The sequence below is a fragment of the Bombus vosnesenskii genome, unplaced genomic scaffold (assembly GCF_011952255.1).
Source record: "Bombus vosnesenskii isolate JDL3184/JDL3185 unplaced genomic scaffold, Bvos_JDL3184-5_v1.1 scf7180000013304, whole genome shotgun sequence".
Classification (NCBI taxonomy): domain Eukaryota; kingdom Metazoa; phylum Arthropoda; class Insecta; order Hymenoptera; family Apidae; genus Bombus; species Bombus vosnesenskii.
In genome coordinates this window covers 1,134,316-1,157,585 of record NW_022882953.1, presented here as the reverse complement: position 1 = coordinate 1,157,585, position 23,270 = coordinate 1,134,316, and the positions used below count along the sequence as shown (strand labels likewise).

The 23,270-nt window shown below is 39.0% G+C and overlaps 3 protein-coding genes across 6 annotated transcripts in view; 2 read left to right on the top strand and 1 right to left on the bottom strand.

Annotated features, from left to right (window-relative positions):
• Positions 1 to 224: 224 nt before the first annotated feature.
• Positions 225 to 1,222, bottom strand: LOC117234295 (probable ribosome biogenesis protein RLP24). The gene is made up of 2 exons (XM_033495371.1): positions 1,070 to 1,222; positions 225 to 824 (listed from the first exon to the last, which is right to left on the bottom strand). The coding sequence occupies exons 1-2, from the start codon at positions 1,148 to 1,150 to the stop codon at positions 393 to 395; spliced, it is 513 nt and encodes a 170-aa protein (XP_033351262.1). The 5' UTR covers positions 1,151 to 1,222; the 3' UTR covers positions 225 to 392.
• Positions 1,223 to 1,663: 441 nt separating this feature from the next.
• Positions 1,664 to 3,284, top strand: LOC117234293 (cytochrome b-c1 complex subunit Rieske, mitochondrial). Of its 2 annotated transcripts, XM_033495368.1 has the most exons (5): positions 1,664 to 1,919; positions 2,004 to 2,033; positions 2,296 to 2,448; positions 2,531 to 2,708; positions 2,794 to 3,284. In XM_033495368.1, the coding sequence occupies exons 1-5, from the start codon at positions 1,829 to 1,831 to the stop codon at positions 3,080 to 3,082; spliced, it is 741 nt and encodes a 246-aa protein (XP_033351259.1). In that variant the 5' UTR covers positions 1,664 to 1,828; the 3' UTR covers positions 3,083 to 3,284. The 2 variants fall into 2 exon arrangements, with proteins under 2 accessions (XP_033351259.1, XP_033351258.1); XM_033495367.1 differs by having other exon boundaries at positions 1,687 to 2,033.
• Positions 3,285 to 3,399: 115 nt separating this feature from the next.
• Positions 3,400 to 23,270, top strand: part of LOC117234292 (zinc finger protein chinmo) — a 65,298-nt gene continuing 45,427 nt past the window's right edge. The window contains exon 1 of one of the 3 annotated variants that reach the window (XM_033495362.1): positions 3,400 to 4,022. Coding sequence is in view for 1 of the 3 variants with exons in the window: in XM_033495359.1 (XP_033351250.1) it covers positions 11,781 to 11,856 (76 nt within the window). In the remaining 2 variants the exon portion in view is untranslated. Of the gene's footprint in view, positions 4,023 to 5,071; positions 5,175 to 11,719; positions 11,857 to 23,270 lie in introns of those variants that run through there. The other 2 variants (XM_033495363.1, XM_033495359.1) reach the window with 2 other exon arrangements.

The window sequence follows — 23,270 nt, the reverse complement described above, 5'->3', positions numbered from 1 at the left end:
TTTCAGAACACTTTCATATATCAATATTTCAGAATTCTCACAAAATTTTTGAGCGTTTTAAGTTTCCAAATTATTTAGTACTTTTAATGAATTACTCATAACAATTAAATTAATAACTTAGATTAACTTAGATGAACAATGCCATTACTAGTACTTAATTTGATATTAGTTTTGTTTATAATTCTTACACAAATATGTAATTATGTTGTACTATAAAAAACGAATTTTACATAAATAATTGTTTATTTTGAACAAAGTTTTCTTTTATCCACAATCTTCCTAATACATGTATAATGTAATAAGTTTAGTTGTACACTTTTATGTAAATTATTCCAAATTAAATTATTCCATCTTGTTGTGTTATGAATATAATCATCGTATAATAAACAAAACTAATTCACTTCCATTTCTTGTTGTTCTTGTTCGTCATTAGATTCCTGCATCTCTTCTTGTTCAGTTTGTTCTAGTTTCTTTCTTTCTTTCAATCCTGCAGCAGGTGATTTTATGAGTGATAAATCACGTTGAACTTCTTTAATATCTCTTTCTTGTTCTAATTCACGTCCTTTACGTAATCGTTGCATTATGTGTAGATTTTGTCTCTTCTGTTTGATAGTATCTACTTTTTTCATCGCATCAATTGCATTCTGCCATAATTCTCTATTATATTTAAGTGGAATATTTCTTCTTTTTTCGAATTCAAATGATGGGTCCACTGCCAAGTCCTTGCCAACTGTTTTCCTGTATGCTTTTGTCCATTTGACTTTCCTTGGATTTTTCTTTTTCTTAAATGCAGCATGGCACTTTGACCGACAAAATTTGAATATCTATAATATAGATAGAATATGACATGAAAAAATGCATAAATTGTAATATTTATAACATAATTTATAACAATTATCAATTGTCCACATATTGCACAAAAACTTATTGTTATTAAATATAAAAACAAAGTTGTATCTAAATGTCCACATAACCTAAAAGTCACCAAAAGGTAGTAGTTTTAAACAATTCTTCTAAAATCATAGAAGATAATGTAAATATTATGACGAATATGTATAAAAATTCTCACCTTACAATCATTTCTTACAAACTGGATTCCATGTCCGGGATAAATCCGGGACGAACAAAAATAACATGTTTCTATACGCATGTTGCATGCGCTTGTGAAACCTTAGACAATCCAAACAATATAGGCGCTTTAAATTAGTAGTTATGCCATCTATGAACCATTGTATGCATCATTGTCATATTTTGTAAAAGAATTTTCCAAATGTACAACTTTTAAACTATGTGTATGATTAAAGCGGTACAAAGAACATCTACGAAATATAATCAATAATGTAGTCAAAGTAACATATATTTTAAAGCTTGCTTTTACCATCATATCATTAGATAATTCTATAAAATAATACGTATTAAAATCTTCACAAATAGTAATATTGTTTATTGATATTGATATACCTCACTATGTATGTAAATATATGCCATAGCAGATCATAGCTTATTGTGTTAGAAAGGGAGAATTAAATATTAGAATCAAATTTAACTACAATATGTGTAAATTATGAATATATAATCTAATTTATATTCATTTCAATTTTGTTAAAAGATTAGTTGCTGAAAGTTAAGTTTCGCGATTAATTACATAGCTCAATCAGCGACAAGGTATGCATCTGGTTCAATACGTTATAGCGCGACATCTATTAATTACACGGAAAATTTTCCACGAAAGTTGCAGAGTGGAGACCTCTAAGAACGTAGTTCTTCGGATTTTACTTGGTGTTCGATGAAGTTGTCTCGTTTGGACGTTCGTGCGTAATTAACAAAAATGAATGTTGTAGCGAAATCAACGAGCCTCGCTCCACTTTTAAGGTCGACGACTGTCATTTCAAATGGAATGCAACCAGTATCTGGAAAGGGTATCGTACAAAAATCAAAAGTTGTCACTAAACCTGTCGTCAATCGAATGCTCGTTCAAAGTTTGTACGAATCTCTTATTACAGGAGCTCTACGTGTCAGTTCAGGAATTGGAGGTATGAGGCTTTTATTTAAACATTAATTTATTAGATTTCGTGTATAAACAAAATATACTCTTAGATATTTCGATTATATAATCGTATGGCGTATGCGGTACGTGTCTCGAAGATTATTACTGTACCAATGTATTAGTTTATTACAAATGTTGAACAAATATTTTTCCTATTTTAAGACATTGAAATATACTATTTTTATCTTTAATATCCTATTTTATACTCGATGTAGGAAACAGTATTATCAATGAATTGATTTTTATAGCGAGTTTACTAGCAACACAGAGGAGGCTGGCGCATACTGATATTCAATGGCCAGATTTCACTGATTATCGTCATAATGCTGTAAAAGATCCAAAGGTTCCAAGCAAACATTCTGCTACTGGTCGCAAATCATTTACGTATCTTGTAACAGCTAGTAAGTATACCTTTTAATCTTCTTTGCATTATTCTGGTTCAATAATTAATTAAAAATCAATATTTATTGATTTATTATATAGCAACTGGGGTTTGTGCCGTTTATAGTGCAAAAACAGTTGTGTATAATTTAGTAGCTTCTATGAGCGCCGCAGGTGATGTACTTGCTTTAGCAAAGATTGAAGTTAAACTCGACAGTATTCCTGAAGGAAAGAATGCTGTTTTCAAATGGCGTGGAAAGCCTCTGTTTGTACGACATAGGTAAATATTACTAAACATGATTACATATTTCTCTTCTAATTCCATTTATCTAAATTGAACGACTTTTGTTTTGAAATGATAATAGATCACAGAAAGAGATTGATCGTGAGGCACAGGTAGATGTTGCATCTCTTCGAGATCCACAAGTAGACACAGATCGTACACGAGATCCAAAGTGGTTGGTAGTTTTGGGTGTATGTACGCATTTAGGATGTGTTCCAATTGCAAATGCTGGTGATTTTGGTGGTTACTATTGCCCTTGCCATGGCTCTCATTACGATGCCAGTGGAAGGATTAGGAAAGGTCCAGCTCCTCTAAATTTGGAAATACCACCTTATGAGTTTGTTGAGGGAAATGTATTAGTTGTTGGTTAATGTATTAATATATGTAGTGAAATAATATCATAATTTATATGAGGTTTTCTCAGATCCACTTGGTAATTATTTCGAAATTCTTTACCGAGGATATTATTAATTTAATTAATAATATCTTCTATGGTTAAGTATCACTGTATTAAAATGTTATAAATTATGGTCAAGCTGTACAAATAAAAAGTTGAGCTTAACCAAAATACAACTTGTCCGTATTCTTTATTCACGGTTAACGTTTATTAATTTTATCGATGTAGTATTTTAAACAATCCTACAGTTATATATAACTTTACCATAATGAAAAATAATATGTTATCTTGCTTTATAATTATTTTGATGATTTATATGTAGAATCTACTATTATGTTTTATTTCAACTGTAAAGCAAAATTATTATGTAAGGTTATCGTAGTACAGTGCAGGCGTACGTAAATTTCGTAACAGCACTACATTCTATATTAGAAACATCTTGAAAATCAAATGAATGGTCTTCCTTCCACAAGGCGGCGCCACTAATTCCGGACCAAATTTTCATTTTCAATGCGTGACAAGGGCGTCTATACGACCGACAATCTGCCGGCCGATTCTCTGTTTTCAGTCGCCTTCGCTGCTGGCAGCGTACGGACGGAAGAGTTGAAAATTTTTCGCGAAAATCGGTTATCTTTCATACATTGTCATCTTTTCACCGTCATTCTATATGATGATTCAAAAATCCTTAACCCTGCAACGAGTGATTTCTGCGATCTGACATTTAAAATAAGAACGGAAATGTTTTGTTAAAAATGAGATTTTTTCTTGCGTGGAACCGGCGTTTAGTGATACGTCGTGAAAGAGTTAGAAACTAATAATTGTTTAACGATACGAAGCGAAAGTGACATTTGGAAAGTTCAGGAAAGGAAGAATAGCAAAAAGGCGGGAGACGGATGCGTGGAACACCGCTTTTTGTAAGCTCTTATTTATTTTACCCGATATCTATGCTATTGCATTCTTATTCCGTTTTTTCCTATATAATATATGGTCATTTTAATATACGTTTGGTATATATTATGTTATACCATGTGTTATATCATAGCAAATCGTAAAAGTTTGGAACAATAACATAATATGCATAAACAATCTTAAACTTTTAAAGTAGAGCTCGTTTTCTTATTTTATTTTCAAATATTCACCTACAATGTTATATGTAATTAAATTGTAATATTATAAATCTGCAGTATAAGAAATCTCTTTCTGGAATATACATAGGAATATCTTGTCGCTATCGTTATGTTAGTACTGTACATTTCAATATTAAAATTCTATTAAAATTAAAATACTTCCGAATCATCTTCGACTTAATCTTGTTTTGATATCACTAAAAAATTTGTTCAGCTCAAACAAAGTATAGAAAGATTGCTACTAATTTGAGTTTTATGATGAGATTTTCTTTAAAACGTTGAAACTCTTTTCATTTGTTCAAATAATAATAAGATCGATAAATAAAAATTTAAGGGCCATAAGACGGTTAAAATATACAATTATATTAGTATCATAAATATCGCACGATTCTATTTCAAATATGATTAATATTATAATAAAATATGAAACTTAACGTCGAATAATTCCTAACGTAATCGATAACCGATCGTTGCTTGAATGGATTTCAGTACACAATTTCTCGTCGCACAAATTGACCCTTACGACAACCTAGAACAATTGTTTTCGTAACCTTAACGGCGGCATATGTTTGTGTTTCTGCATGTTTGGCTCCGCCCGGTACGATGACTTCTGTACATTCGAATCATACTTTGCATTTTGCTAACGGTTCGAATAGGAGTCTTATAGTTTTTGCGACACCACTTGCGTGCCTTTCAGTTCTTGTAAACAAAGACGAGATTATGATTCATGATCGTTCGAAATTTCGGCCATTATGCTAAGGTCGGCCCTGCATATCGGAAGCTAGATTCGTTACTCGATTCTACATACATATATCGTGTCTCATATGTATTTCTATATATTTTTCTTATTATAAATAATTAAAATTTAATTATTGATTCGCGAGTGATAACTCGAAATTGAAATCGACGCTATTTGGGACACCTCTGCTTCAACAATCGGTGAGAAGTTGATAAGATTCATTTAATATTTCTAATCCATAAAATATATATCGTATTACTAATCGCTCAGATTATATCTGAAATATGTTATACTCTAAATTAATATTACAAGTACTAGAGTGACGACTAATATGTAATTTTTCATAGAAACTTTATTTATTTATAATATTGCACTTTTGAAGTTCTGTAACTTGTTCTATGAGTTGTTTGCTTCCTTTTGTCATATCTTTTCATATATTTTATATTTTGTTTCGTTCGATACAAGTCGGTATTTCTAATATTAAACAAAATTGCATAGTCCTTGTAGTCGTACAATCTTTGAATTTTAGACTCTGCCTAATTTAGATATATACACATAAAATTTCACCGTCTCTCGAAATTTCAACAAGCAAAATTCTGTTACATGTAATATTCGCTTGCGTGTAGAATTTCTACCTCGGCTTTCCCGCGCACACACAATGGCTACACTTGGCACGTATTCTTATTTTCCAATGAAGCGTTACTTTTATCAAGTTTTATTTCATTTTCATAGTATCAAATTATTGTAGCCATATGAAAGTACTACCAAATGGTACGAAATTTAATATATTCGGAAGTAATTAGGTAATTTACTACGGTAGAACACCATTTATCTAAACTCCACTTATTCAAAGGAAATTTTAGTTAGTGCTTGACTAATGGTTGAATTCATCTATTTGAACGTGAGCAATTATGTGAACAATTACCTGAAAAATAATACCCAATGGGGAATACCCATCCCGATAAGTCCAAGAAAATGATCTTTTGCTGTGTGTAAATAATACAATAAATATCGCTTGTAACCAGTTTATAATACACGTCTCTACATTCAAAATGCTGTCCCTGCTAATCCCATCGTAAACTGCCCCTCCGAGAAAATCGTATTTTTCGGTTGCCTCTAGTTAATTACCCATCTTAATGACATAGGACCTGGTTTCACCAACAAAGGCCGTAAAGTCGTTGTTGCTCGCTAGTTCCGTGCACTTTGTTATTCAACCTTCGGAAGGCAGTGTCTCTCTATGTCGATCAGGTTTACTGTTTGCAAAGCCGATGGCTAACCCTCCAGGATATTGAATATGCGGAGGATTCGTACTCTTACATGGAGTATAGTTACAAGTGCAAAGCCGCGGCTACCGGACTTTTCAGGTCGCTGCAACCCCATTTCCTCACCCTTCTGCCCCCCCCTCCCCTGTGTGTGCCTTCCTCTTCTCTTTTTTTATTTTTTTCTTTTTTCTTCATTCTGCGCCTCCGTATAAGCTGCACGGTGTGCGCGTTCTCGCATTCTAATTCTTTATGCAGCCGGCCAAGGAAATTCACAGTAGGAATGCACGGAAGGGAGGTTGCAAAATCCAGTTCCCCCTTTTTCTTCTTCTTCTTTTTTCTTCTCCTTTTTCCTTCCCTCTTTAAACCAAGTGAAAGAGAGAGAGTGAACGTTTTGTGCCCTGCATTCAACTATCGGGACGCACTCGGGCGTGCGCATGTGTGCACACACGTAGCCACACTACGTTACTTAGCCACGTGTTCGTGTTCGTGTGCGCGGGCTAGGGAAAGCGCGCGAGAGCGTTCGTTCGTTGGTAGGTGCGTGCGCGCTTCCGAAAGTGAGTGGGACACGCGGGCCTTCACGCTGAAGGAGAAGAATCAATAGATGTGCGTTGCATCTTGCCCCTCTTGTCCCCTTTTTCGGCTACCCCGCGCGCACCCCTTCTTCCTCGACAACCACTGACTCGACCTTCGCACGAGAGAGCGCCCGCTTCTCCACGATACGCTTCTGTCTTCCAAAATCATCCCTCCTTTTCCATACGCCCTTTCCAGTGATGCAGTTCAATGCGTACTTTTTTCTCCTTTTTTGTTCGTCGTTCAGAGAGATTTCTTGTTTTCGAGGAAATTGATTCGGTGAATCATTTTATTTCGCTGGGGTAGAATGCTTAGGTGTTTTTGTTTCTTGGGGGAAGGTGTTGTTGTGGTTCGGGGTTTGCTGTCGCTCCAATTTTTTTAGATATAGATTTAGATAGTAACAAAGATAGGAATTTTAAAATTGCGTTGGCCTGTAAATTAATTGTATATGATTTGATAGATCGATAGTTCGTTGAAATTTGATATTTTGTATATTTTTATGAATTAGGAAGCACATCGTTCAAAGGGGGAAACGATGGTAAGATAAGACGCTTTAATGCTTAGACACGTACATAGCTTTGTGCGTATCCGTCTTTTAATCTTAAAATTTTCCAGAATTATTTTCGCACAGAGCGTAATGGAAATACTGTCGATTTTAATCTCCCAAATGAAAGATAAAAATATTGTACATTCCTTCGAAATTAATTTTCATTTTTCAAGCTTAATTTATTGTAATCCCTTATAATTTCTCGAAGATCGCGTTTTCGACGGTGGAATCAGCTGTACGTATGAGAAAGTCTCAACGATTTCGTTAACGTCGTTGATCGATTTTGCACATCGTTTGTCCTTCCCAGGTCTTATGACTATTCTAGCTTCTGTCATATAAATGATTTTATCGGGCTGAAATTCGACGCGTAAATCTAGATACAGAGGCGGATAAACGCCGTATATGCCAGCAAAATAGAGTGACTCGAACCGTATGGTTGAATCGTGAGTTTAACGTCGACACTAGCCGGTTACATCGATTAGAAGTACAAATACCTGTCCGTGTAGCAACCGTCCTCTTGGCCGTATACCACTGAATTATTTAAATGAGGAATCGTCGTTTAATGATGCTCGTGTCGCTTCCCTTTTCCCTTCTATTTAGTTATTCACACTGTGTATTTTCTTTGCATATAGCGTCTTGTACGTGTTTTTACTAGTTGGATATATTATTCATTTTTATGATATATTTTATTATATTTATAAAGAAGATATAACTTTGATATAAAAGAAGATATAAATTTGATGAATATAATTTTTATTGAAAGAAAACACAGTTTTTTAAAAATAATTGAGTGCCATAGAATAATCTAGAGGTAAATGTTCTAATATTTTCTAATTAATGATTAATAATAATTCATTAATTAAGTTATAGTGATGTACAAAATAAATTTTCCATTCGGTAGAACTAACTGCACTATGCGTTGAGGGGGACACGAAAAACTTTCAAAAATTTATTTAATATATAATAGATGAAAATTTGAAACAGTATTCGTCGCATCGTTCTTCGTTTCTGCAATCGTTGCAGTTGAATGCACCGCAGAACGCATAGTAACGCACGTGTACCAACGTATCCGCGTATTTATTGATCTATCTGCTGGCGTTTATCTGTGTATCGCAGTCCTCAAGTTCGGAGGGTTGCACAGGGTGCAACCTTTAACGCGTGTACACGTACACACATAAGTCCAGCAACAGGGTTTCTACCACAACCCTTGGCGCGAATCTCCTAGATGAAACTAGTTTACGAACAGCTTTACCCATTTCGCATTATATACCTATTCGTCTTCGTTCATTCTCCAAATCTTTCTTCAACGACCCCATTATACCTCTTAAACCCACAAAAAAGGGAAAGAATTAAAAAGATCTTTAAAAGTAAAAGCCAACGATCCAAAAAGCAACAGTCGAGGTATCAACTTCATGATTTATCGTTGGATCGTAGATGGCCACAGGTATTCACAATAGAATATTTAATATCGAAATATACGTGTATGTTATATTTATTTAATTTACGCACTAAAAATTATCATCGACCATTCTTATCGCGTCCATATAATAAATTATGGTATATAACAAAATATACAAAACAAAATATAATAATTCAACGCAAGATAAAATTTGAAATCGAGTATTCCAACACAATAATACCAGTTGAGGGTTGAAAGTTGCATTTTACATTGAGAAGATGAGCAAACAGGAAAAATACAAACTGAAACAGGATCTCGGAAAAAATCCGTAACGACGTAGACGGGCGCGAGTAATCGTAATCGCGCGTAGCGTAGGCGAATTCTAGAAACGAAGGTAGTACACGAAGAAAGGGTGAATGGGTTAATCCGGAGAGAGAAGAAAAGACAAAGAGAGAAAGGGAGGCACAGGTGAAAGTGAAGCGAAGGTGGTCGAGTTAGAGCGATGTTTGGGAGGGTGAAAGGAGGTTAATGATTAGTTCTTCCGAGGTCGGGGGCTGTTGCCGGGTGCAGGTTGCCTGGCTCTCTTCAGACCGCCCCCCTTTAACCCTCCGCTGCCCCCGAGGACATCACCCCTCTCGTCCCTCTGGCACTCTCCCGGTTTTTCGCCCTTCAATCCCCTCCGTACTCGCCGATTCTGCCAACCTCCAAAATTTCAGACCCTACCACCGACGCAGCTCTACGCATACCGTGGGGGTGTGAGAGCTTGCAAGGTTGTTCTCCCCTCCACGTTGTTGCCGCTATCTTCAGGAACGTAGGCAGCTAGGGCGCGCGGAATTTCTCGTTGGCACGCGTCCGAAAAATTTTTCTATCTGCTCGCTGGTCTCCTCTCGTACAATGCAGATCGCGCTGGATCGTTCTTGACTAAGGACGAAAAATCTCCAGGGGATTCCGGTATGCGAAACAATGCCTTAATTATCGAGCGATCTCAGCTATTCGAACCATGGGATGAAATAGGGGGTCACAATGTAGTACGCTTTGGACGCCCGTTTCCTGCGTTCGTTAAATTTTAATTGTTAGGGATACGGTGGTCATTGGTCCCATTTTTGAGTTGGAAGGTCCTATGGTTACGTTTTAACTAAATCTTGGGTTAGGCGTTTATTTCCATTTGAACTTATGAATTTGTGTTTGATTTTATATTATTTGGTAATTTAGGACGTGGTTATGGTATTGTTTAGAGGGAGTGGAACGAATAATTAGTCTATTACTGTTCCAATCTATAAAGTATTTAAATTCATCCAATGTTCTGTGAAAGTTAAGGTACATTGTATACGTGTCTTTAATACTTTGCCAATTCCATAAACAGACCAGGTTTTTCTAATTAATCTTATTCATATTATTATAATTTGACAAATGAAAATGGGAATTATATGTTTTTTTTTTTACTATTTAATTTATGGTTCGACAATAGATTTCTACAGAAACGAATGACGTAACGAAAGGAAATGTCAGCCAGTCAGGAAATATTTCATTTCTCATCCCTCTATCTCGAACGCAATGAAGACGCATACGCAACGACGGACAGTCGTAATTAATGCGTTGACGCCAGAAACTGTCGACCCGTGAAGCAAATGCTCTCTCTGTCACCTGGCTAATCTGACTAACAGATACCACTCGAAATACGCATCTCATACATCGGTCTTCACGGTTGAAACGATTGAAAAATACCTATGAGCGTATCTCGACTTTATCGGCATACATCATCCGACCGTAAACAGATTTCCAGCACCGATAGAGATTTCGATTCGATACTTTGTAACAAACTTGCATCTGTCGGTTAAGTTTCTCCTCACAATCAGATACCGACGATTCGGTATACCTTAACACTATAGTTTTAAGCCATTCTCACGTCAAACGCTAACAAAATATGATTTTTGCTCCATTTACAGAAAACTTTCATGCCATACGATTCTATTTATTTGGAGAAAATTTTAGTTTTTTAAATGTAAAAATTATAATAGGGAAAATTAGTGGAATACCATTATATGAACTCCAATTACATAAATTTGTAACTCGAAATATTTGAAGAACATAAAGGTAATAATAATTTATGAAATATGCAAATAGCTTAATAAATATCTATAGTGTGCGCTACTAGTTAACGCTCTCTAGTTGGCGCTAGTGTCTCGTCAGCGATCATCAAAGTCGTAAGCCCAAAACTTCACCGTCCAATCACTTTCTTTCTTTCTGATTCGTACAGCGACGAATCAGAACGATCAGAATCCGAGTCTCCAACGAAGCACATCCATAGTTGTCAACAAATGTCGCTAGGTCGTCTATTGCATAGCAACGGTGTGTTTTTCGTCGATTCGACGCTTGGTCGTTTCGTTCCATCCTCTTTTTTTTTTCGTCCGGTAGCGCGCTAGCGAAATTATCTTATCGATTCAGGGAAAGAGAACCTTTGGTCGACTTGCTCGCCAATGGTGAACGCGGCAAACGTGTTCATCGAAAAGCATATACCTACATGGTAGTATAGAGAAAGAGAGACAGACGAGAACACTATAGAAAGAACGACAAAAAAGGACGAGAAACGGAAAGCAAAGGAAAGTAGAGGAAAAAAGTTGATCGCTGCTCGCCCTTTGCAACGTCAGCCCTGGCTGAGCCTCGTAGCAGGCCGAGTACTTTCTAGCGAAAGTGATGGCTGTGGCTGGCCGGTTGCTTGCGTAGGAAAACCGACTCCGGGGGTGGTTGTGCGTCGCTCGACGTTGGAGGCGGTTGTTCCTCCACCTTGAACGCGAAGCGCTCGAGGTGGTCGCGGGTGGGGTGGTTAGTAGCTGAGGCGGGGGTGGATCGGCCAGTTGGAGGGTACGGTGGAGCGAAGGGGGTATCGGTAACCTTGCAACCCTCTTGCGTACACGGAGGAAGGGGAAGTGACAGGAATCCCGGGAGGAGCGGTGGGTTATGGGTTGAAGGCAGTCGGGGGTGCAGCCGCACGGGGCGGCAGTGACGGGCGTGACGTAGTCGGAGGAGGATGTACGCCCCTGTCGGCGAGGGCCACGGCAACCAACAACCATCCCTGGTCAATTCATGGTGGCTTCATCCGCCAGGTACACCGTGTTCTCCTCTTCATATTGCTTCGCGCGCTCTGTTTAGGTGACACGTATTTGCCTGAATATTTTAATACTTTGAAATTTTCGGGGAAATCTGTCTTTCGGCGAGATCAACTGTCACGATCGACAGATCGGAAATCGTACAAAGTACGTATTCATAATCGAACGAACGGTTAGTTTACTTTTTCGCGACTTGCGTTTTGTGACATAAAATCGCGCGTATTTACGGTGGTTAGTGGTGATCCTTATCGATCGTGATCGGTTATATTGGTTATATTTTGGAGTCTCATTGAACGATCGTCAACGTGTTTTTTATGATTTGTGGGTGATAGGTACGTGGTATGATAGAGGGTCTGCACTTTCGTAACGTTGATTCTTAGATGGCGAAGAGCGTCTTTCCTCAGTATGCTACCTGTTGGGAAATGCTAGAAGTCGTATACCTGTAAGATATGTTTTTGTATTCTTCGATTGCCAACCTACTTTTATCTGTACAGTATTATATATTTGCCGCTTCGCGTTTCGATCAAAACTTATGAAATACGAATCTTTTATCTTTAAGAGAATAACGTTTAAATTCGATATTTTTAACACGGTTTTCAAATTCTCAAATTCTTCAGATAGCAGAATATTTAAATCAACGAACGTTTCAATGAAGTTCGAGAACTCTATCGTTTTTCACGTTGAAAATTCATTCCAAATTACTTTGTCACGAGTTTCTCCTGCCAACTACCTACATATTTATACTTTCTCGTTTGACTAGCTTTTAAAGTTCCACTCCATGCATTCTCATTAACCGTTAAGTTCGGTAAACGAATCGTTTCATGCGCGTTTTACGTTGAATCACCGTTATTTACATTTACAGTGCTTGAACGACTCTCGTTCCCTTTGTTTTAATCTTATGCAGCGCATGCACGTGCTACGTGCACCTCTCGTGCATGCGTATGCAGTCCGTATAACGGTGTCCAACGCGGAACTATGTTCGTTTAGTTCGGTTCTTTAAATTATAAAAGAACAATCATGCAAAGTTCCATTTCCTCCACTTAATGTCCCTTTGCTACGATTCTCTGTGTCCAAAAAACTGTCTGACTGTTATATACGTAGTTGTTCCGCCTGAAACTGGCCATCTCCCTAACGACTTTCCTTCGAGAAACGTATCGCCAGGCATTTGTTTTACAGCAAAAAGAGAAACTGTTCCTCTGGGACCTTTTCACGTTTTTTATTCTTTCTTCTGATTTTTGATGGCGTGTCGCAATAAATAATGGCAGATGCTTTTCTTTCGCCTGGATACATTGGCCTCGTTCTATGTTTTGTTTGTGAGAGAAAGTTTTCGGATAGGGTTTGTAGAATTATTGTTGCTTCTGTTATACACGGTTAATTAAGATATTTAAGATATTTGGTTTTTGCGTTAAACATATCGAGTAGTAGTGAACAAATTGGTATCTCCAAATACTCGTACTTCCTCTTATTTTTCATCAGTTAAAAGGTCTACACACACGATTGCTTGATTTTATACAACGAAAGTAAATATATTCTTTCATATATTCCCATAATTTACGTAATTGCACCCTATATAAATTTGTAGAAGAGAAACATAAAGCACGAGCTTTTTGTTACATCGTTTTCCAGGATATCTTCTCGTTTATGAAAGTAGCTTGTTCAAAAAATTCCAGGATTCCATCATACTAATTAGTCGTTCTCTCTTTCGTTGCAAGGGACATTGCACGCACATGCACGTATCTATACTTTTTCAGAGAGAATTAATCACTCGCAGGAAGTTCGTAAAAATTTCATAGTTCGATTCATCCAATCTTGAGCAGCTTATTTTATTTTTATTTAATTTAGAAGACATTAAAGCGAAGTAGTGAGAAATATTTACGTAAAAATATTCATTACATGTATTCGATATGTTTCGCGTAAAAATATTTATCTAAAAATACGTATTTGGACGATGAAAGAGAATCTAAAAATTGAAAACGATATTCTGGAAATTGGAGCAGAGGCTAGAAATTATGTTTAAAAGGTAAAATAAACACGCTTATAGTAGGGGAAAGACATCAAACAGTGGAAGGAAAATCGTAGACGTCTGTTGGTAGTCGAATTCATGTCAGACTCGTCGTCGTCTTAGAGAACGAAATCCTATCGCTGAAGGCTGTTTGCTCCTTGTTTCCCCGCTGGATTCCCGCGTGAACCGTGAAATTCTCGGTCGTGGATCGCACCAATTTCGTCTTCACGCGTTTCGCCTTGTACGGAACGTTCTACGCTCGATTTCGTCACCGTTTCCCGCGTCCTCGTGGCACCAATTCTCGCGCTTCACGCCTTCGTGAAGCGGCAAACAGCGGTGAAATACGCGGCTGTCGCATCGATAGGCAGATTGGCACGTGTCATCGATTCCTGCACGTGCAACCCTTTAGTTCTGTTCAATTTGCCGATCGAAATGTTTTCAGCTACGAAATTTTGGTTAATTGGAAATTGAAGTTTAGGATCCTACTTTTACCAATTTTATTAACTATATAAATCTATCTATATAAAACATTATAAAAGATCTTTTATCTATATAAAACATTATAAAAAATTGCCTCTTAATTTTATTTTAATGTTTTTGTTCGTAAAGGACTTATTAAATTCGTTTAAGCTTAAAGCTAATATCGCGTTAGTTCTTTAATTGTATTATTCGATCCTTTGAATGTGCCGGGTTGTCGGATGCATTGGTGGCATATGCTTCGTTAAAGTCGCATGAATAACCACCGAAACACTTATCTTAATTGCGTTGCCGACAAAATAAATTGTTACCGGTATACGTATCAAGATCAGGTCCCTGCATCGATTTGTAGGAACCGTCAGACAGTCTCCGGGAGCTTGTTGTCGATGAAGAAACACCTGCTCTCGTACGTTAATGAAATTTCTCGTTTGTTCATTTGCCTCTATCTATTTTACTTCTGCTCTTCTGTTCCTTGCGAATTCTTCCGACAATATAGCAAATTTCGTAATTTCTGTTAAATGATTCTTCGTTGTTACCGTATGTATCTCATGGATGTTACAGTTGGAGACTTATGGAGAAAGGACACGATGCGTCACATTCTCTATTTTTCGTGTAAGAACAGTTCTAAGATACGATACTTTGTCAACCAGTCACGTATTACGAAAACTGTCTTCTTATAAAAGCAAGTTACGTGGCTCCTTTAAAAAATATTTGCATCAAAATTATTGATTCGTCGAATCTCTTAGAAAATACCGATTTCAAAAGCGTTCATCATCGTATTTTACATGACAGGTATGTTGTTAGTCTCTTCATAAAACTTCGCCCATTTGTCATCTATATCTAGCAGGTTCACGTATCTTTCACTCGAATTAGTTGCTCCTCTTTTTAGCTGCATTATACGTACGTATATTAGAGTACATCAGTCTAACCACCAAACAACATAAAAATCAGAGAATCAACAAAATTGTACTCGTCACATTTTACCGCCGTAATCTTCGATCGAAACGATCGATGTAATCCATGGGTTCGCGAACAACGTAGCGATTATTTGCTTTTTCCCCCGCGAACTTCTTCTCGTCAAGCGTTTCTTCTTCGTATTATGAGTATACGTTTGCATTTTTAGGCCGAAATTTTCATCAGACGGGAACCCTTCCTCTGCATTTTCCCTACCCTTCGGCAATTATTACCGGGATTCAGGATTCACGCAAATCTCGTCTTTCTCTCTTTCTCGTTTTATCTTTCGTTCGGGGGCGGAAGCTTCTGGAGAGTCATTGGATAAGGGGGAAACAGTGCTGCGGTAGGAATCGCTGGCTGCAGTATTGACTATACTTCACGGCCAGCTCTTTCGTAGAATACTAGAATGTATTTTCTACAACGTTATCGCCCTTCATGCTATGCCACGTCGCTTCCGCCTCTGACGCAACCGCTGCCTCGCTGCTCCCGAGCCTCCTCGAATTTCGATGGGGCGAATGCGCAGGAATGGCAAACGCCTAATTGCGTTTTTCGCTGGTTTGCTGTTTGATACAGAGACGTCAGAATCGCAATCCGTTTCCTTGTCGAGTGATCGAGTTTTCTCGAGGGTTTAATCTGCATTTCATACGTCGTATGCATAGTTGCACAGGATGTGTATTTTTCTGAACAATTAGTATACTTTTGTTGATTAATCTTTCGATTTCGGTAATGGAAGGTGTAATGTGATGTGGATTGGTTTTATTAACTTAATTTTCCTTTATATGAAAAGGCAAGCGAGATAGATTTCGAAGTTGCAACTGTTATTGTCCGGATAAAACGAAGAATACGTGAAATAAATCTATTATTTGAAGAATAATGAAACGATAAGAACATTATTTGTTATACAAAATTCTCCGTCTTAATAATAATAATAATCATCCACTTTTTCAATCGTACAAACTGAAAATTAGATATACATACGATTAGATATATTTCAGGCTGCGACTTTTTCAATGAATTCTCTTTCAACGTACGATACCTTACGACATAAAACAATCGCGCACTGGATAAGGAAAGAAACATATTGTAATTTCGTTAACGCTCAATAACGGCTTCTAAACAACTCTCTCCGAATAATACCTTTCTTCTCGACGAGATATTCGTTTCCAAAGAAAATGTACATCCTTGGCTGAAGTAACCCGTGCCTTTGACCGAACCTTGCCGCTAGTTAATAGAATAGGTTATCAAAGCAGTGCCACGTTCTCATACCTATTGAACACAACCGAGAGCAGCAGGGCCTTTAATTGAATCGGCGAAATAATTCAGTTACTAGCTACACAGCGTAATGCACTAATGCAGTTTTCTGTCTGAGAGAAAAACAACGGTAATTTGAACGTAGGAATAGCCGCCTGGAGAATCACCCCCATTATCGTTCACGCGAATGTTTTTGCTCTTGAAAATGTGATTTTTGCCGGATAACTGCGTTTCAGCTAGTTTTAACAACTTTGTGGAATATTAAAAAAATCTTTCTGCTGACTAAGTTTATTCGTGAATTCTCGAAAATTAGAAGTAATTCTTTGAAAGATTTTGACGTTGTCGACAATTATTGTATGATATATATATTAGGAAGTTATCGAAGCTTAAAGTTCTCTGAATTATTTCAGTCTTGCAATGGAACAAAACATGGGTACTCCGGAACACTTGTCGAGAGACTGAAATAATTCAGAGAACTTTTAGCTTCGTAATGAATAAGTTTAGGGCATAAGTATGTTAGTATTTTTATGTAGAGCGCAAGGAACTGCATCGATTGATGCAGTCAAAAATATAGGTTTCCGTTTTTAAAGAAAGTGCTGTTGTATCTTTCTGATGCACCGATGCACAAAAGTGCATAAAATTAGTTGCATATTATGCGCCGCCTGATACCATTTAACTTTCACTTATGATATCTTCTTCTATCCTAACCGTTTTGGAGATGTACAGCCTGTTCCAGTTGCGTGGTACACCCTGTATATATATGTACACATTGCTTTTTACAACGTCAATAGATATTTCGTAAAGGATGTTAGACTATTGGTATCGCGGTTGAAAATGCGGTATTTGTAGATTTTACATTATTGCGATGCATGTGTGTTGTGCTCGTACAAGATCAAAGCAGAATTCATCATCTATGTATGTATAATTCGATCGATGGCCAATATAACCACTTATTATCGACGACATAAAAATGCACTTTGTCATTGTCAGCAGCGCAATAAGCAATTGCCCGTCACAATCATTCCCGCGTCAATTTCGCGTATTTTTCGCGATCATTCGCAATGGAATGTATCTTGGCCGAAGTGAAGGCTATAAAACAGCCATATAACTCCAACGAAACGCCAATTCCGCTCTCAAGAAACGCTTCTAATGCCATTACAACGGAGCCCGGTTTTCACGATCTTATTGTGCGCGACAGAACCGTCAACTCCGATAGTCGACGTTAATTGGATCTTTGATACATTTTCCAAGAATCATCAACCGAGAACACTCGGCATTGTCTTCTTCCACGAACACCATATCTGAAATTTTCTGCTCCAACCTACTTCATTCTCAATTTTCAATTCTCCAACTACCCTTAACGCTCCTCTCAACTACTGCTTCAGTCAAAGGGGTGACTTTTCAACGATTCGAGCAAAGGAACAAAAACCAACTAAAAATCGATCAAAATCAAATAACTTTTAGAGACTGTAAGCTGTAAATTCGTAATGACGAACTTCTCCATCTTTTTGAAGTGTGAACATCACACGAAAAATTGCTTGCGATAAGTACAATTTTGTTAATTGTTTTAGAAGAATTCGTTTGACCCAACCAAAGCTATTATTGTGAATACGAACGATATTTTAATACCTTCGATCTTTTAACGTCTTTCGATATCTTAATATAGTATAAGCATTGGAAAATACATTACTTGTTGCCTCAAAATTGAACATAAGTGATACAATGTTGATAACACCAGATTAATTGACTTAAATTATTGAATTTTAAAGCCTGTAAAAAACAGATAATGAGACTTATCGTGTTGTCCTACAATCTTCGTACGAAACCTATACTTTTCTCTACCAACAAATATAATTTAAGCTTTATTACCACGGGTCCTCAATTACCAAAACGAAAAAAAAGAAGAGATCCATACAACGCAACGCGTCTCGTCTGCAGGCCAGAATCGGTGACATAATACGCGTCGCCATAAGAGTACCGCCGAATTACTCGCCCGCGCACACACTATCATATATACATACTACATACACGTACACACAGATGAAGTAGTACGTATACGAACGCCGGCTGGCTAGCGCGAAATCAGCGCCGGTGTTACGCGCTCGCATACCAGCTCGCGGAACCCGCGCCGCTGTTGTGCGCGTGCGCCGTGTAAACTGCGTGTGCGCTGCAGCGCGCACTCACCCCCCGCCACCCCGTGTGCACACGCCCGTGTTGCAGCGCGTCGCGCAAGCGTGCGCGTGTGCGTGCGCGTATCGAGGCATTGTGTGCGTGTCCAGGGGCGCGCGTGCGGCCCCGCAGCGACCTTGAGCCTCCTCGGTCCTCCTGTAAGCCTCTCCCTCTATCCACCTCCAATCCCCCACCCCACGCACTATATCTCCCTCCCCTATCACCGTTGCCGCAATTTCTCTCTCTCTCTCTCTCTCTCTTTTTCTCTCTTTCACCTACGCTCGCTCACTCCCACCCCCTCCCTTTCGCTTTCCTTTGCTCCGAGCGCCACGCAGTTAGCGATGGACTCGAGACACGTTCGGAATTGATTGACCGAGTCCGTCGAGTTTTTCTGGTTACTTTGAGAAGAGTTCGATATTGCTAGGAGAATTTTGTGTGGTTTCGGAGTTTGAGCTTGTTTGATGAGGTTAGGCTTGTATCGAAGGTTCGGGGTAGGTGGAGGTTTAATGTATTGTAGAAATATGATTGGGCAAGTTTTCGGTGGTCTGGACCCTCTTGCACGATTAAACTAATATTGTTAGCGAAATTTTACGAGTCGCAAGTTACAAGTTAACGGTCGCAAGCAGAGTCTTTCGTATTACAGTGACAGATTCGATAATGAATTTTAGAAATGAGTTTGACGATCGACCAGTCGTCCGATTGTTACGTGTGAAATTACAAAATTATAGAATAATCGGCTGTAACCTATAACTTGTAACTCAATAGAATCTGTTGCTTTTCAATCGCGTCATTGAAATACAGAAACGATATACAGCTTTCATCCATTCAGCATGTTATATGAACCGTTCAGAAGCCACATCAGGTCAACTTCATAAATTATGAAATACTATTACACTGGTCTTTCAAGCTTATCTTAGAACTTAACATTCTTTACGCGATCTTCTCGCCATGAATGAACTTATGCAAATACGTAATATTAATCTTCACTTAATAAAAGCACTGATCTCACGTGACAAATATTATAATTGTATATAAACTTGCGCCTCAATTTATCAAAATTAAATTTCCCTTCTTTCACCATTTTCAAGCTGGAACAACGTTCCGAACAGCCCCGATATTCGTATAGGGAAATTGTTTGGAAACTCGTGGCAGAAAACTCGATGGCCATCGCTAAGCGCCACGCAGCAATGCCTCGAGCGGCTGAATTTCCATCTACCTTCTCTCTCGCTCGCCCTTTCCCCACTCGTTTTCATACCCCTTCCTTTCATTACTCTCTGCTGTTACGTCCGCCTCTGTCCCTCTCGATGGCTCTATGACAGTTTCTCTCTCTTGTCTCCCCACGACTCCTACGCTTTTTCCCCCCTTTACCCTTCTATCCTCTCACGAGGCTCGACGCCTCTTGCACGCACGCAATGCCAGAGCAGGGAGTGCACACTAAATTTTGGCGGACCAGGAACGTATATAGCCTCGCTCCGCGATGGTGTCATCCTATGGGCGTGGGTTTCATAAATTATCCCCTCGGTGGTGTTTTGACGAACGATGGTAGATAAGAATCTTTGACGTTCTTTATGAGGTTTTGTCACTCCCCTGAATGAAAACCTCGAAACTAGCTGTATACGATTCATTTTCACGCCAACGTTAAAATATTAGCTGTGTTCTATCTTGAAGATACTTGAATAATTGAAAATTTTCCAAACGTTTCGCTCATAAACGTCTGACCATATATCCGTCTGAGCAATATCGGTCCATTCTACTTAAACGTTCCTTCGTAATACGGAAATTTTCTTCGTCAGTTTAGTAATCTTGCGTTCTCGTGGTGTATATACGTTAGTCGATGAATTGGACACATGAATGAATTGACACAGTACGAAGAGTGGATTCGCGCAATAAAGCTAATAACAAAATTCCTCATCGAAAGGCGTGATAGCAATAACGATAAAGCAATGAAGACGTTTCGAGTCTACGATTCGCGGCTTGTTTTCGTCTAACTGACTCGTATCATCGGAAGGGTTATTGTCAGACCAGAGAATGACGTGAGACGGTCATTTCGTTCCGATTCACTCAACCGCTCGTAAATTCTCTTCGTGACCTCGACTCGAACGCGTTCGTATGGTTGCGCGACTCAGCCGACGAATATACCACGGGGCGTAACTGCAATTTCAAGAACCGTGAACACCTTACGCCTTCTTTTGACGTTTCTCCTTCGTGAATCTTCTTTTAAGAAATCAGCCTCGTTACATAAGGCGTGGCACGCGTGTGCGTTGAAGAATGTCGTGTGCACACTTGTTCATCGAACTCTTTACGTAGCCGCTTCTGTTTGCCTTTCAAGTTTCGGCAGAGCCAAAGATAAATACTCATGGTCCTCGATGCTCGGTTTGGCGGTTCGAGCATTCGATAAATTAATGGACAGTTTGTTACACCGCTCCAATCTCTGACTTCGAATAATTCGCCATGACGAGCTTGAAACGAAGGCTCTCCGATGCTTGTGTCAGGTGTGAAAGTAGCAAATTCTACACCTTGAAAATCGGATTCGTTGCGCTTCATTTTCGTAAACAGACGAATTCTGCTGAGTAACGCGGTCGTTTCGTAACCTAACCGTGCTAACGCGCCATTCAGATATCTTTAGGGACGTTAGATTCTTTTGTAGAATTCGCTGGATAGTAAGAAATATCGCTTAGAAACTTGTGATATTGGCCTACGATCGAAGAACTTGGAATCAAGCGATAATTTCGGAAGATAGTCACTTTTTCCCCTTTGATTTCTCCATTTTCAAGTTGTACGAGAGTTAACAGATATTTATTTGGAATTTTCCTGCCATTCTGTTATTATATGATAAATAAGCGACTAATGTGAATATTTTGGCATTTAGAATTGCGAAAGATCGTTATCGGGATTGTTGTTTTATATAAATTTTGTAATATTCTGCTCATATTTACATTCTGTTCCGTAACTTGGAATATATCGTAACACGATCGCTGTGAAAACAAATGGGTTGAATTAGAAACATTTAGTAATGATCTTAGCCATAGACATAATTTTCAACTAACGTCTACCAATACTTTTGAATATAAAGCTTGATAAAAAATCGCATCGTTCGATCAGATCGTCAGATTAATTAGATCGGAAGATTAAAATCGATCCTTCGAAGCGATCCTTCCCTCCAAAGCAGTCAAGGGAGAAGAAAAATCGAAAAGGCGTGGAGGATGCATCCGCGGCCGGTTCTGCATAGTTCACAGCCGATTAAACTTTCCGTGGGACAGTGACGTAATAGCGTGGCCGTGGTAACGAAGGCGACCGTGCAACCGTGATCCCTTCCACGCTCGCGGCGTTCTTGCCGAGTGGCGCCACGTTTCCGCGTTTCGTCCCTGGCACGTGTTAGATTAGAAAGTGGCGGGGATGCGTGATACCTTAGAAGCGTTAAAGGGGGATATATGGGATCGTAGTGGAACGACAAAGAGACAATGACAGGGAACGAGACGAAACCCTTTGAACGAGAAAGACAGCGATAGAAGGTGGCAAGGGGAATCCGGCGAAGATCAACCATGAACAAGCAGAAGAGAGAAACAGATAAATACTGAAAGAGATAGAAACTAGAAATGACAGAGAGAGCGAGAGAGAGAGAGAGAGAGAAAGAGAGAGAGAGAGAAAGAGGTACCACGCGAATTGAAGTTCTACTAGCCTTAAGCAATCTCTCCCCACCCCTCTTCGAAAAAGTCGAATCTTACTTCCCCTACTCCTGGACGTTTCTCCTTCGGTTCCTCTCCTCCCACCTACGCGACCTTCCCTCTTCTTCCACTCGTGCCTACCGCCACCCGGCCCCCCGAAAGTACACCGAACTCACACTATTTCGTCTAACCGCATTTGCATCGGCACCGATGACCCATATTCACGTTCTTTCCTCCGCGACACCACACCATCGACGTCTTCGATTCTCCTTCTCTCTTCTGCCACCGGTTCCATCTACTACTCGTACACACGTCGATCGCGTACGATCCTCCCGCGCGCGTACGTCGTCGTCGTCGTCGTCGTCGTCGTCGTTGTCGTCGTCGTCGGGGTCCTCACCGTCGTCGCGGCTATCTGTTCCTCTACCGCTCGCTACCAGTGAGTAGAAAGAAGATAGAGAAACGAGCACGCGTGCACGAGTAACGGAGAACGAGTCAGTGAGAGCGTACTTCACGGTGAAGGAGAGAAAGAGACACGCGACGACGGACAGTTACGCGTGATTCGTTCCTGCGAGTCGCGACGATGCGCGATGCAAGTCGGTGACTCGATTTCGGCCGGCTAAGACCAAGTTAACTCGGCCCAGTGTATACGCGACCAGTGTTCCGATACACTACGAGAGCATCACGCGGAGGGAACACGCGACTTTCGTTTCAGTTTCATCTTTCACTGCTTTGCCTGTCTCTTTGTTTTTTCTTCGTTCGCTCGTTCGTTATTCAAACGTACGCTTTGTAAATCAAAGTTATCCGGTTGCGTTTCGTAACGTTTCGTTGTACTGTGTTCGTGGCTCGAAACAGGGAGCATCAAGTAGAATCAGTGTGATCGAGGAACACTTCTG

Coding starts and splice junctions, on each gene's coding strand:
- LOC117234293 (XM_033495367.1), top strand. CDS start 1,829: ATGAATGTTGTAGCGAAATCAACGAGCCTCGCTCCACTTTTAAGGTCG. Junction 2,034..2,295: donor TGTCAGTTCAGGAATTGGAG/GTATGAGGCTTT, acceptor TGATTTTTATAG/CGAGTTTACTAGCAACACAG. Junction 2,449..2,530: donor TACGTATCTTGTAACAGCTA/GTAAGTATACCT, acceptor TTTATTATATAG/CAACTGGGGTTTGTGCCGTT.
- LOC117234295 (XM_033495371.1), bottom strand. CDS start 1,150: ATGCGTATAGAAACATGTTATTTTTGTTCGTCCCGGATTTATCCCGGA. Junction 825..1,069: donor TTGTAAGAAATGATTGTAAG/GTGAGAATTTTT, acceptor TCTATATTATAG/ATATTCAAATTTTGTCGGTC.